The sequence below is a fragment of the Brassica oleracea genome, chromosome C2 (genome assembly GCF_000695525.1).
Source record: "Brassica oleracea var. oleracea cultivar TO1000 chromosome C2, BOL, whole genome shotgun sequence".
Lineage (NCBI taxonomy): Eukaryota > Viridiplantae > Streptophyta > Magnoliopsida > Brassicales > Brassicaceae > Brassica > Brassica oleracea.
Window position 1 is genome coordinate 44,474,555 of NC_027749.1, and position 15,547 is coordinate 44,490,101.

The 15,547-nt window shown below is 32.3% G+C and overlaps 1 protein-coding gene and 1 long non-coding RNA gene across 2 annotated transcripts; one reads left to right on the plus strand and one right to left on the minus strand.

Annotated features, from left to right (window-relative positions):
* Window positions 1–3,563: 3,563 nt before the first annotated feature.
* LOC106326705 lies at window positions 3,564–4,370 on the minus strand. The gene is made up of 5 exons (XR_001267307.1): window positions 4,234–4,370; window positions 4,044–4,140; window positions 3,922–3,947; window positions 3,784–3,840; window positions 3,564–3,682 (listed from the first exon to the last, which is right to left on the minus strand). It is a non-coding gene; the product is annotated as an uncharacterized LOC106326705 (long non-coding RNA).
* A 1,541-nt stretch (window positions 4,371–5,911) lies between these two features.
* Window positions 5,912–7,635, plus strand: LOC106322983 (aspartic proteinase nepenthesin-2-like). Its single transcript, XM_013761131.1, has one exon. It carries the CDS (start codon window positions 6,101–6,103, stop codon window positions 7,454–7,456), a length of 1,356 nt encoding a protein of 451 aa, XP_013616585.1. The 5' UTR covers window positions 5,912–6,100; the 3' UTR covers window positions 7,457–7,635.
* The last annotated feature ends 7,912 nt before the right edge of the window (window positions 7,636–15,547 follow it).

The window sequence follows — 15,547 nt, forward strand, 5'->3', positions numbered from 1 at the left end:
AACTGGTCTTTATATACATATGGTAATGACGGTCTAAGTACTGGATCGACATGAGATCGTACTTATCCTTAACTAGATAATGACTAGCAATACGTAAGATAAACACCAACTATAATGTAGATAAACACAAGAGTAGATAGGCGCCAGTATGATCCTGCGGATGGGCTTGGTCCGTCTTGGTACACGGGCTGATAAATGGGTCGATCACTAAATGGTTTATAACAAATATTTAATTATTTACTAAGCTTGAATTGCCGAGTTGGACTTTACGTGGGAGCCTGGGAGGATGGTGTACCGTGTACGTGATTACCTCAAGTTGTCTGTAGAAAAATATTTACTAAAACACTAGTATTAAGTTACTAAACAATAGTATTATACTGTACTATTAAACTTCTATTGTATTATATGAAACTTAAATTACATTTTAATAACATGAGATGAGACTGATATAAATGAATCACATTGTGTTTTTTTTTGTCAACAACATAAACAGAATCATGTAAACTCTGTAAATCAAACTGGTAACTCCTATCCATATGGACAACAATAAACGATTGCTTTCTTGCACTGCGTACAAGACTGTTCTCCCTTGAGTTCTGCTTCTGTGGTACATAAATAAGCTTTGAGCTGTGAAAACTTCTCTTCAAAACCTTTATGTCTTCTAAATAACTTGCAAATGCTGAACATTCTTTTTGTTCCAAAATCATCTTCACCAATTGAGAACAATCCGTTGCAAATGTAACAGTAAACTGTCTTAGATTCATCATACACTTCATTGCCCAAATAAACGTTTCCATCTCTGAATAAAGTGGCGACTGGCTCGCTCTTGTATTCCTCACTCCCATTCAACCTTCAAAACCTTCCAGTGTACTATACCATCCTTGTCCCGAATGTAAATCATGATATTTCCATGATCCATCCGTAAAACACCATCGAGCTGAGATATTTAGTACTATCGCTTGTACTGGCAATTGAGTTTGTTTGATTCCTTGTGTTAGTGAGATTTGCGCCTCAGCCCAAAGTAAGGATTCCGTTTCCGCCAATTCGAGAGTATCTCTAGGATCCATATCCAAATTACTAAAGACTTTGTTGTTTCTTTCCTTCCATATGTACCATAAGATCCATGCAAATTGGTGATCTTCCAATTCTGGAGAAATCCTCCAAAATAAATAATCCATTTTCGTAAAAAGTGATTGAGTAGGAAAGATATCTGGATTCGAGGGAATTCTTGAGAGTGACCAAACCTGAACCGCCGGTTGGCACTCAAAAAACACATGATTTATGGATTCCTCGTAAGCTCCGCATCGTGAACACGTTGTATCCCCCTGCATTCCTCTTGCTCTTAAATTTTTCTTGACCGATATACATCATGTTACCAGTTGCCATAAGAAATGTTTTGAAAAATCATAGATTCAATCCGGGCACAAGATTGACGAACCCATCAGACAGGAATTACGAGATATTTTATGGACACAAAATTTAGGTGGAATGAGATCATATTTGGGAATTCGTGAGAACTTGGGAGGATCAAAAGTACAGGTCTTTGGTTTTGTTCAGGAGCATTTGAATAATAGAGTAAGTGGTTGGACTTTCAAGTTTTTTACAAGGGGGGTAAGGAAGTGATTATAAAATCGGTAGTAACGGCTTTACCAAACCATGTTATGTCTTGTTTTCGTATACCAAAAACAGTAATGAAAAAAACTAACAAGTGCAGTTGCACACTTTTGGTGGAGTCTAGGGGGTAATGTTAGAGGTATGCATTGGAAATCATGGGATAAATTATTTAGTCTGAAAGATGAAGGATGCTTGAGTTTCAAAGACCTCACAGATTTTACTACAGTCATGCTTGGGAAGCAACTTTGGAGATTGATCGATAAACCAAACACATTTTTTTCTCGTGTGTTCAAAGGACGGTATTTCAGGAATGTATCGCCCCTAGAACCAATTTGATCGTACTCGTCATCTTTTGGCTGACGTAGTATTGTCTCTGATAGAACTCTGGTTAGCAAATGACTAATCAAAAGGGTGGGATCAGGGTCTTCTATATCCGTATGGAATGATCCCTCGCTCTCGTCCACTCGCCCGACACCAGCAAATAAAAACCAACATAACTTTTATCCAGATTTTACAATGGATTCTCTCATCAATGAAGCTTCAAAGCCATGGAATTTACCGGTCATTCGGCTCTGGTGGATCGTGAGGACGTGAAAGTAATTGAAAGTATTCCTTATAAACATTATGTGAGAACTTACACAAATGCGATTGTGGAAGGTACAATGGTTAATCAAAAGCTAGGTGCCAAATTGCAAATCACTATCCAAATGATCCTTTGTATATTCGATTGTGAAAGGAAAGTAAGGTGTATTCTTTTCAAAAGAAAAAAAAATAATAATGTGTATATATAGTGTATATATTCCTTTCATTTTTTTTTTTTTTTTGCTAAAATATATTCCTTTCATTTGTTTTATACAACCTCGTTTTACATGATCTCTTAAAAATGGCATACGTAAATCAATTACCTCTATCACTCGTTCACACACATACACAAATTAAAGAGTACTCCAAATTAAATGGTTAGCAAAAAACAAAAGTTACCAAAATTAGTTCCGTTATTAGGGTCACCAAACAACGAAGCTAATATTTAATCATTTATATAGCTAATTGTTAAACCAAACATCATTTATTGGTTATGGCAACTAATATATAATTTCGTTCTGTTATAACAACTAAACATATCGTCCAAACGAAAATCATTTGCATAATTCATAAGGAAAAAAATATGATCTGCATGTGCCAGGTGGGGTGACTTTCATGTATTAGAGGAAATGTCAAACATTGCACACGCTTGATTCTGGGCCGTTGGATTTTTGATCTTCCACTGGAGACAGATATTCGCATGGACCACTAGATTACATGAATTTTAATATGTTTGCATGATTACAAGTTAACACATGATTTCTGCTGAAAATATTCTAGAAAATGAAGTGATCTATGCATATTCTCTAGCTCCAGGTAGTTTCATTTTAATTAATCATTTTCAAAATACTTATAGTTTAATTGAAACGTGTAATGGTTTTGTCTCTTTGTGAAGATATGCGTTGGTACACGTAGAGAACATCTTTCATGTTTATACGTCTTACTTCATATTTTATAATTACAAAAATTTCTTAATAATTTGTACATTAAACCATAATATTCTATAATATGAAACAGATAGTGTATATTTTAAAGATCGTATAATCATGTCTTAGTGAATAATTATACAGCCGTACTAATAATGATACAACCGTAATGAATAAAAACAAACAAGTGCATGAATGCAATTACAAGAACATAAAATATAAAAATTATAATATACTGAGCATCTACATTTGTATTCAAGAATATATAGAAGTTAAAGAACATATTAATTAATTCGATTTACTTAAATAAAACATGAAAGTAAAACCCACAAAACAAAAGAGCCTTCATGCTTCCATGTATTATTTAGCTAGGCTATACATTTGGTAACAATCAATGGAGGAACAAAACTTGAACCTTTGAGAGTCTGCTCAAATATGTGACCCATTTTCAGCAAACCAATAACAGAAATATCACTAAATCATCACTTGTTTGAAGATGATTCAGATAAGGCAAGCACGTAAAAGGCTGGTACTCCAAGAGAGAAGAAAGGAAGAGGGACCTGAGAAAATGGCAACAGAAATCGATCTCAGACCTCGATGTGTTTTATACAAAGAAGTAAAGAACATACAAAACGAAATAAAATGGAGACAAAGAGAAAACCTCTGTCAATACACAACCCAATACGATGGAGACAAAGACAAAGTGAGACGCAGCTTCCTGAGACAAAGAAAAGATGCATTCAGTTTCAAAGAATGCAATACGTACGATGCACAAAACCAAACACAGAACAGGCCTTACATGTTTGCTACTCTTGGATTCAAAACCTGAAATAGCATGAAGAAGCATCTCAGCATCAGCAACCGTGGAGACAAAGCAACCAATCACATCCAACGAAGATGCATTAAGCCATAAGTCCAAACCTGGAGACACAATACATAGTCTCGCTTCAATAGCTGCTGCTGAGCTTCCTGATGAACCTCCCAGTACACGTGTCAAGTCCCATTGATTCGCAGTTACCTTTAAAACCAAAATCAAACCTAAGATCAACCCTTAAACTCATCACACGTTAGCCATCAAGAAAGGGTTAAGCTTTCTTCATTTACAAGTTACCCGTCAAGAAAGACTGAAGCGAAAGGCAGAAGCTTCATTTGTGCTTCCCATTCCAAACTCATCCATATTCTTCTTGCCAACAACATCCCTCTCACCTCCTTCACCCTCTTGGCCTCTTCAGTCTTCATCGCTGTCGCATCGAACGATGCGAGAAGGAAAAGGATAAGACTGTTCAAAAAAATTGAGAGAAGAGTTGTAAATGGGCTGAAGTTAAACGAGTTATAATTATTAAAGCCCAATAAATTGAATTCTGTTTCTCATTCACTAATGACACTTTTATTTTGTAGAGTTCGAATGAATATTTTTCAATCAAACACTTCCAAACAATCCCAAATGTTGAAAATAGAAACGATCCCAAATATAAAACCTGATCTTTGGGAAAAAACACCAAGTTTAATGCAGAACCTCTGAACTTTTGATCACTTCGCCAATTCACTTAATATTTTCTTTGATATGAAAACTAGTGACTTACAAAATAATAGTCTACAAATTAGTATTCTACAAAAGCTTCTCAAAGGTGTTCGTTTCGCTTTTAGAGTCCATCAGGCAAAAGAAACACTATTCAGACAAGAGAAGTTAAGAATCTTATGAATAGGTTTCTCAACTGTTTTCACATATATGTTTCTGGTAATGTTTGTTCAATTGTTCTACGATGTACGGATGAAACTCGCAATTTGCTGGAAAATTTGATGCCGAAAACATGAAAGCATTTGAAGAGCTTAGAAGCAGAGACAGAACTGAAACTGGAGGAGACAATAAAAATGAAGAATCTGTAAAGTGAGTTTTTTTTTTACATGTTTTTCTATGTCTCTCTCTCTCTACCGTTGTATCACATACTTGTCAAATTAAAATGATTTATAGTTACAGTGCAATTTATATATTATTATTGTAAAGAAAGTTTGCAAATTGCAAGTATTTTGTTTTACAAATTTCTAGAAAATAATTTCGCAATAAATTTGTAATCTCCCAAACTACTGAAAAAGATAAAATAATTGTGGTTTGTCACATGATTCATATCATGTGCAGCCATGCAAAGTGTCGCCCGAATCTTCTTCACTCTTTAATGTATAACATTACTTATTTTGTTATATAAATTCATACAATATATATACAGCTTGTTTCCATGTCTATTAACGTCCAAAATTTTAAAAATCATTAACTAGATTTTTGGTATATATAACAACAAGTCAACAAGTGATGATAAATTTTTTTATTATTATGTAATCATATAAATAAATTATCAAGTTTTTATTTTTGGAATTTAAGTACTTCTGAGTTCTGCCACCACCTAATAAAACAGGTCCATTTCTTGCGTATAGTACTTTTCACGTCCAAACAAGATCTACATTTATTATTATGATATTGTATAATTATTAATTATTGTCATAATAATCATTTATATCATCCGACCTTCTATATAATAGTGAAATAAATTCACGGATCTAAAGACCAAAGATTACAATTTACAATCATAGAAAACAACTATAGATGTAACCTTTTATATTACTAAAAAAAAATCATTGTTTAGAATCATCACACTCCTTTTTTTTTTATCACTCCTTTAAGTATTAAAATAGTAAAGGAAAATAAAGGAACAAAGAAACAAAAGCATTTGCAAAAAAAAACACATTTAGACAAGAGTTTATTGCAAAAGCCAAAGCTTTCTTTTGATTGCCCCCAAAACATAAATCTTTCTGTCTTCACGTTCCATTGTAAATTTGTAATAAACATTTCGACCACAAACTGACAAGATCGTATACTAAACACGTATGTAAACCGTATATTATACGGTCTTCTTCTTCATCTCTTACAAAACACAGAGCGAAAAACTCTTTCTTCCTCTCTCTCTCACTCTCACTCTCTCTCAATGTTCCATCTCACCATCCTCTGCTCTTTACTTTCTCTATTCCTCCTCCCGCCGGCGAGTCTCGCCGCTGTGAGTAATGATGAGTACCTAAAGCTTCCGTTACTACGTAAATCTCCGTTACCTTCTCCGACGCAAGCTCTCGCTTTAGACACTCGCCGTCTCCATTTTCTCTCTCTCCGCCGTAAACCCATCCCCTTCGTCAAATCGCCGGTAGTCTCCGGCGCTTCTTCCGGCTCGGGTCAGTACTTCGTGGATCTCCGAATCGGCCAACCGCCTCAGTCGCTACTCCTAATCGCCGATACAGGAAGCGATCTCGTTTGGGTGAAATGCTCCGCTTGTCGGAACTGCTCTCTCCATTCGCCGGCCACCGTCTTCTTTCCTCGCCATTCTACCACATTCTCTCCCACTCATTGCTACGACCCGCTTTGTCGACTCGTACCCGGACCGGTTCGGGCTCTGAAATGTAACCATACCCGGATCCATTCCACGTGTCATTACGAGTACGCTTACGCGGACGGTTCATTAACTTCCGGTCTATTCGCCACCGAAACGACGACGTTGAAGACGAGCTCCGGTAGAGAGGCGTATCTAAAAAGCGTTGCTTTCGGATGCGGGTTTCGGATCTCGGGTCAAAGCGTTTCGGGTGCGAGTTTTAATGGAGCCCATGGAGTAATGGGTTTGGGCCGTGGCCCAATTTCTTTCGCTTCTCAGTTGGGCCGTCGTTTCGGTAACAAGTTTTCGTATTGTTTAATGGATTACACTCTCTCTCCGCCGCCGACGAGCTACCTCATCATCGGCGACGGCGGTGGCGGAGCTCGATCCAAGCTTCTATTCACTCCGTTGCTCACGAATCCATTCTCTCCGACGTTTTACTACATCCGATTGAAATCAGTTTCCGTCAACGGCGCGAAGTTACGAATCCATCCTTCCGTTTGGGAAATCGACGGTTCAGGTAACGGCGGAACCGTCGTGGATTCCGGCACCACCCTCGCGTTTTTAGCTGATCCTTCGTATCGACTGGTGATCGCGACTGTGAGACGACGGATCCGACTCCCGATTGCGGCGGAGATGACTCCGGGATTCGATCTGTGCGTTAACGTCTCCGGCGTTTCGAAACCGGAGAAGTTCATGCCGAGGTTGAAATTCGAGTTCGCCGGCGGTGCGGTGTTCGTTCCTCCGCCGAGGAATTACTTCATCGAGACGGAGGAGCATGTTCAGTGTCTGGCGATTCAATCGGTGAACCCGAAGGTTGGATTCTCGGTGATCGGGAATTTGATGCAGCAAGGGTTCTTGTTTGAGTTCGATAGGGATAGATCACGGCTTGGTTTTTCTCCTCGTGGTTGCGCTTTGCCGTGATGATTCGCCGGAATATTTCGTTTCGAGGATTTTTTGTTTTTTTTTTAAATCGTTTTCACTTCTTTTTTTATCCTCTTGAAAGTACTGGGAGACGGTTCACTGTTACCGAATATAGGAATAAAAATAATGTTTTTTGGAGTTTGTATTATTTCGTATTTGATCGGAGAAATTTCGTCTTTACCAATTTTATGATACCGTTTTTCATTTTTACTACTGCTATAACATTTTCAAAAATATACTATTTTTTATTAAGTAGCAAAAAATTATTATACTATTATTATCTATATACTAGCTTTTGATCCGCACACCTTCGTGGATATGCTTTTCAAAAAAATTATAGTTTATATCAACATGTGATAATATAGATACATAAATTTTACCATATTACTTTTGTGTTTTATATTGGATCATCCATATATTATATTTTTTTCTTGGGCAATTTTCTTAAATTGTTTTTTTTTAAGTTTTTGTCACAAAAATAACCTTAAAAAAAAATGACCGAAATAGTTTTTTTTTTTATTTTGAAAATTTTAATATTTATTTTTTAATTTTAAAAATTTGAAACCATATCCCTAAAACTCAACCTCTTAACTCTAAACTCTAAGTCTAGATTAGTTAACCATAGGGTAAAATACATTTTTACCTTTTAATAAAACTTATTTTGGTCATTTTCTTCATTGAGGGCTATTTTTGTGACAAAAACTTAAAAAATACTATTCTAGGAAATTTCTCTTTTTTCTTTGAACACATATTATGTGTGTTTACAAATCTTCTAAATTCATATATTTGTATCAATAACCACAAAAAACATTTTTCTTATAGAAAATTTATTATTGTTTGGAAAAAATGATTTGCAAATGTTTTGTTTCTAATTACTTTTTATACAAGAAAATCATCAAAACATGAAAAAAATATTAAACATATTTATGTGAATAATATAAATGGAGAATAAATAAATAAATATATATATAGGAACCCTTAATAAGAAAAAGATGAATCTTCATGAAATCAATATATAGGCCAAGATTGGGCTTATATGTTGACTAATGCTAAATCAAATGCCCTATGATCTTTTTTTGATACGATGACTACGTAAAAATAGGAAAAAAGAAATTAGGATGTTGTTTTGTTTTCGAAGAAACAAATAATTAGTTATGATCTTCTGTTGTTAATAGTGATTGTGTGAAATTAGGAATCATTTTTTGAATGGTAGTGAGTTGTGGAAGGAAAATAGCATATTTAGTTTAGATTTTGTACACAAAATAATCGAAAATACACCAAACAATAAATTTGCTAAACCATAAATTAGGAAAATATCATATTTATTTTCAATTTTGTACACAGAAAAAATGAAAAATTCACAAAACCATTAATTTGCTAAACCATAAATTAGCTAAACCAAACCTCGATTATATCTATATACACAATGTTGGTATGCATAATCTAAACAAATATAGTCAGAATATAAATTGGCTAAAATATAAAACCATAAACTAAATATTGATTAGATTATGGTTAAGAAATCTTCGTAATAGGTTAACTAATAGAAAAAACTATTACAAACCATAGCTTTAGTGGAGTATTGGATTGGAATAATATAAGGTATGTGGTGGTTGGTCAATTGTTAAATCTTGAGTATTGGTTTCGAATAGTACTATAAGGTAGGTATGAGACGGATCGGGTATCCGGGCAATTTTAAGGTATCCGTATCCAGATACTTATCCGGCGGATCCATAATTTTACTATCCTTATTCGGATCCGGGATTCTCGGATATCCGGGTGTCGGATATCCTTCTAAAAATTGTAATATCCGGCGGATATCCGGATCCTAATTGGATCCTTAAAATAATATTAATATATATATATAAAATATTAAAAATAATTTTAAAATAAAAAAATATAATGTTTTTAATTATTTCTATGTATAATATTACAAAATTTACATAAAATTTATATATACTATTATAAAAATGAAAATATATTAAATAAAATTAATTTTTATATATAGATATTACTATTTTTGAAATAGTTATTAATAAAACTTACGGATCCGGATATCCGGACTAAAAATTTAAGATATCCGGATCCGGCTTCGACGGATCCAACATTTTACTATCCGGATCCGGATACGACCCCTTCGGATCCGGATTTTTGGATCAGATCCGGATCGAATCTCGGATCGAATCTGGATCTCGGATAAAAGTCTCAGGCCTACTATAAGGTACGTGCTGGTCTAATTTAATTAATAAGATTGTGTACCGAACGTTTATTTGGTATAGAGAATGAATGGGTTAAGGAAAGTGTAAAACTATTGTATTTGATCAGTGACATTCTCTTGTAATTATTTAGGAAAATTAAGGGGTAAGTACTATTTGTACTCCTGTTTTAATAGTTTAGATATAATAAATCATTATTTAAATAAAAATATATAAAAAATAATAAAAATAATAAATATTTTCGAATTATACTTTTTCAAATTCGAACTTTTTTATAAATTTTTTTTTGAATTATCTTTTTCGAAATTTTTATTTTAATTTTTCCAATATTTCTTTTTTAAAATCGAAAATTATGTTTGAAACTATTTTAAATTTTTTTTTTTATATTTTTAAGTATTTATTTATATATTTATTAGAATCCTAAATTTCACATTTCAAAAACCTTACCTCACTCCTCAATTCTAAATCTTAAGTCTATATTAGTTATTAGTTAATCCTAGAGGAATAAATGTCTTTTACCTTTCATTAAAAAATGATGATTAGTGTAAACATAAAAAATAATATTTTGTATTTGTGGCAATTTCCCTAGCGGGAAATACAATACTAAATGCATCACCGCGAAATGTAAAAATTGAGCATAATAATAGGTAAAAGTATGCTTCAAAATAAATGGTCTTTGTTGTCAATTAATAAATAAATAAATGTTCTTTAATTGAAGTATTTTTATTTTTTTACAATTGATGTTAGAAAGTATTTGAGGAAATTATTGACGTAAGTTTGGGATATGAATTAAAATTTTATATGAAATACAACATACTAAATATTTAATAAAGACAAGCACTTGCTAATATGGTATCGTATTAAAAAATAATTCAAAATGATATTGAATATAAAACGATCTTTTAACATACACAACTCTAAAATGCACTTGCTTCACAGTGTAGGTTTTAGATTATTTGAAAGAAACAAAAGTTATTTGGAAAAGTGTAATTAATATTTGTGAAAATGCCAAAAGTTAATTATAATGTTTTCTTTTCAAGTTAATTTGAATTTGAATTTTTATTTACAGCTTTTAATCACCAATCATATTTTATCTTGTTTTTTTAAGCTATAGGAAAAAAAACAAAAAATGGTTTTAAAACCCTTATTTTCTAAAGTTTCATATTTTTTGTTGTAGAAAATATATTCTTGTAGCAGTCAATTTTAAAGCTACATCTTGTACAGCTAAATCAAAAAATTCTACATGTTAAATTTTACATATGGAGACTAATAAAGTCAGCTGTTTAAAACTCATATGGAGATTTCTATCTGCGGATCCTCTATGGGTGAGATGGGTGGAACGCTACTTGATACGGAAAGGTTCTCTGTGGCAAACAAATGAGAATAATAGTTTGGGTTCCTGGATTTGGAAAAAAATTCTAAAATACAGAAATCTAGCTTATGGTTTTACCAAGGTTGAAATCAAAAGTGGATCAAAGACGTCTTTCTGGTACGATGCATTGCATGGTCGCAGCTTGGAAGAATAATTGATATCACTAGCACTCGGGGTTGTATAGACCTGGGTATACCTATAACTGCTACTGTTGAGTTTGATGTTCAAAGGTATCGAAGTCGCAGGCATAGAGTTGTTAATATGATTGATATTGAGAATGAGATTCTGAAACTGAGATTGCTGGGTCTGAATTCAGACATTGATACCAGGCTTTGGAAGGGAGTTGACGACTTCTTTAAGCCAAAATTCAACACTCAACAAACATGGCAGCTGACAAGAATGCAGTCGCCACGAGTTAATTGGTACAATGCTGTCTGGTTCCGAGGAGCCACTCCTAGATACTCTGTTCGCACATGGATAGCTGTCCATGACCGCTTGGACCCAGGCGTAAGAGTCCAAAGATGGAGCCCGCAGTCGGATGCTCACTGCTCGGGCCATTTGGAAACACGAGAACATCTGTTAATTGAGCATAATAATAGGTAAAAAAGTACGCTTCAAAATAAATGTTCTTTAATTGAAGTATTTTTTTTTTACAATTGATATTAGAAAGTATTTGAGGAAATTTATGAACAAATCGACCAACGCCCAAAATAACAAACTAACCCATATTGACTCATTGGCCCAAACTTCCTGTGGCCCTTTTTATATATTACAAATCAACAACGAGTCCAACAAAACCTTATAAACAAGTGAAGTTTGAAAAGAACAAAACAAAATCGTTCCAATATATATATTTTTTAAACTTGAAACGTTTATCTCAGATAAATCGAAAAAGTTCGATCCCACCCAATCATAAATTTCTTATCTAAAAATGGAATTGAGCGTTAGCTTTTAACACTCATATCCGAAATTTTTGAAATAGATTCCAAACATGATCGACATACAACATCCCGGCCCGAATACAAGCGTCTCGCGAAATGCGAATAATATAGAATTGTGGCATGATCATGATCATACAAGTTAGTCAAAAGCTCTGAATATGTTACATATTAGATTATCTCTTGTGATCTGAATATGATACATATTAAATTATCTCTTGTGATCTAACTTGTCTACAGGTTTTTATTCGCAAAACATTAATAAGACATATTAAGTGTAAATTTAAACATATGTAATGAATTATATATGAGAAGTATTTTAAAGATAATGAATGGAGTAAGCATGGCGTCATGATGATCAAAGCCCTAAAAGAGCACCCACCGCCCGGGTTAATGTTCACAAATCGTAACCAAACTTTTTTCTATAAAAAATGTATATTCACTTTAGAAAACCTTAAATATTAAGAAAGTGAAAACACACTCATATACGTGTATACAATAAGATATGTAAAAGGGTGGCATAAGAAGGCTACAAATGGCCACAAACGTGAAAAAGTGAAACTTGAAGGGACCAGAAACAACCCATGCGTGTGACCACAAACTGATGTTTACTTATTCAGTTATTATTCCTTATGCTTTTATGTGATACATATATCTATAATTAATACTACCTATATTATACATAAACACACATGTGCAAGCACTGGCACTTCCACATACAAGCAAACTAATTTACATTATATTTGTATTTGCTTCCATAAGACATACCTCATCCCACGTCATCGTTTCATATTTTCAATATTGCATATTTGTTATACTGTTGACAATATGTAAAATTTTTTTTTTCGAAACATACATTTCTTCGAATCTTAGAGCAGAACAAGTGTGTGCTTTTATTCTTTGACTGATGAATGGATCCGTATCTTTTTTGAAAAACTTACTGAAGTTATTGTGACTTAATTAGTTACCCGCCGATTCACTAATATTATCACTAGTTGTTTCAACATTACATAGTATACTGTAATCAATACTATTAGGTAGTGAATACGAAGTTACTCGTGTATATATTATAAGGCACTGCAGTGATACTCATATAAATCAGCATATTTTGATTTGATTGTTTTAAGTTTATTCCAAGAGAAATAGAGAATCCGCATTAAGATGTTTTGTAGTAACCATTGGTTTGCTATGTAGATCATAGGAAAGATGTAGATCATAGGATAGATGTGTTATTCGAAGGTATTCAGTCCAAAATCTGGTAAGCTTCTTCTCGCATAACATGCATGTTCTAAAGTGATTGAGATTACATGTTGGTTTGTTGATTTAAACATGGTAATTAATGGATGTCAGCTAATGAAATGTGTAATCATAGTTATGTTCGTATTAATTATTCACCTAATTATAGAACCCGGCATAGTGGGGCTGGGGCATGTTATACATTCACAGTTCATGATGTTTTATGCCACATTACTGAGATTATATTTTCTCATACGCCAAGAATATATGGAAGTCCAGGCATGTATGTAAAATAAATTTGGTGTATGAAAAGCTTTGAAATATGATATAAATAAGAGATTGATGCCCGAAAAACACAAGCAACAACATTTAGTGGACAATGCATAAATTACATAAAACTTGCCAAGACACTCTTAGGGAGATTGTTAGGCTACTTTTTCCTATTGTACAAAATTGAGCAACTAGATAAAACAACAATACATGAAACACCTAAAAATCAAATGGCACTTTTATGATGAATCATGGTCTAACACACACCCGCTTTAAGACCCTTATGTATGTATTTACGCATACACATGTAATGATTTGGTCGTGAAGACATTTGTATAAATAGGTATGTTGAGTGTAGTCACAAATTCACATGGACAACTCCTGGTTATATGCATATAGTCTGTCAAACAAGATATTGAATATGTTTACTCGGAGTACTTCAACTAACAAAAAATGAAATTTAAAGGTTTGTGTTATAATTTATAAGTCTTATCGTTGTGTCATTATTCAACCTTTTATATTTCATGTTATATGATATAGAAAGATAGTAACTCAGCTTGTTATCGGAGGGGTAAGAGCATCTGCGAAAGACACTATAAAATTTTAAATATGAAGTTTTTTACTCTTTAAAAATTAACTTTAAAACTTCAAATTTGAATTTCTAAACACTGCGTTTCACTTTTCAAAATTTTAAATTTGAAGCTTCATATTTTATTTACATTTGGGCCCATACAATTACACATTATTCTTAAATATTTTTTTTATCATTTTAATTCTTGTGTATATCTCATAAATATTAATTTTTTTTTATAAATTTAATTTTAAACATAAAATTAAAGAAACACTTTAAAATAAGATTTAGAATATTTTAAAACTAGATTTAGACGATAACAATATTACAAAAAAAACTTAATAAAAAAAAATAAAAGTACAAGAATACATATTTATTACACAAATTTAAATACTACTACAACATAATAGTTAGGTAAATGTGATATGGAACCTCCAAAATCATCGATAGAAGCTAAGTCACTTTACCTCTATTATATTTTTTCTTTTACTTCTTTAAAGCTAAATTTGTGTTCACTTTGCATTCGTAAGTCAATCATCTTGTAACTTTTTCTTTTGTTTGTTGCATTTTCTTTTAAATATCAAGGGTAGTTCTCTCAAATAATTTTTTTAAAAAAAATTATCACAAAAAGAACACTCAAAAAGAAAAATGACCAAAAAAGTTTCATTAAAATGCGTAAGACTCTTCTACCCTTCACTTTATGGATATATAAATAATAATAAAAATATTTTCTTATAATTTAAAATTATATGTTTTCAAATTCAAAATTTTCAAATTTTATTTTTGAAATTCGAAAATATTTTTTGAAACTATTTATATATTTTTAACATTTCTTTTTCTTTTTTTTTAAATTAAACCTATCCCCCAAACCTCTGACCCTAAATTCAATGTCTAGAATTGTTTAATCCTAGGGTATAAGGGTATATTTATCGTTCCGTGAAATCTATTTTGATTATTTTATTCTTTGGAGACTCTTTTTTGTGAAAATAAACTAAAAAAACCGTCCTACGGAATTCATCAAAAATCTATAATTTGTTCTTTTAATGATAGTATCACGGAAATACTTTTATAGAATAAATTAATTTATTTATTTATAGTTTAATATTTAATTATGTATTTTATTTAAAATTTTAATTTAGTGTAATATTTTATTAATTAATATTGTTATAATATTTTTATATATGTGCTAGTTATTTATATAAAAAATATGAATTTAAATTAATTATGACAGATATAAAGACCATTGTATAAATTATAAATAATTTTAAAGTTAATTTAAATTTTTAATTTCGAAGAAGAACACTTTTAATATTTAAATATAAAATTTTATAAACTTTAAAATAATGTGTTTTATTGGAGATGTTCTTAAACCTCAATACATTTTCGAGTCGAGTTTCATTGGTCACTACAGTTTATACTTTATAATAGCGCTTCACATATCTATATATATAAAAATATGTTCGCCTCTCTCCTATGCTGCCACCTAGG

Bases quoted from the DNA above. Each gene is read 5' to 3' on its own strand.
- LOC106322983 (XM_013761131.1), top strand. From the start codon at position 6,101: ATGTTCCATCTCACCATCCTCTGCTCTTTACTTTCTCTATTCCTCCTC.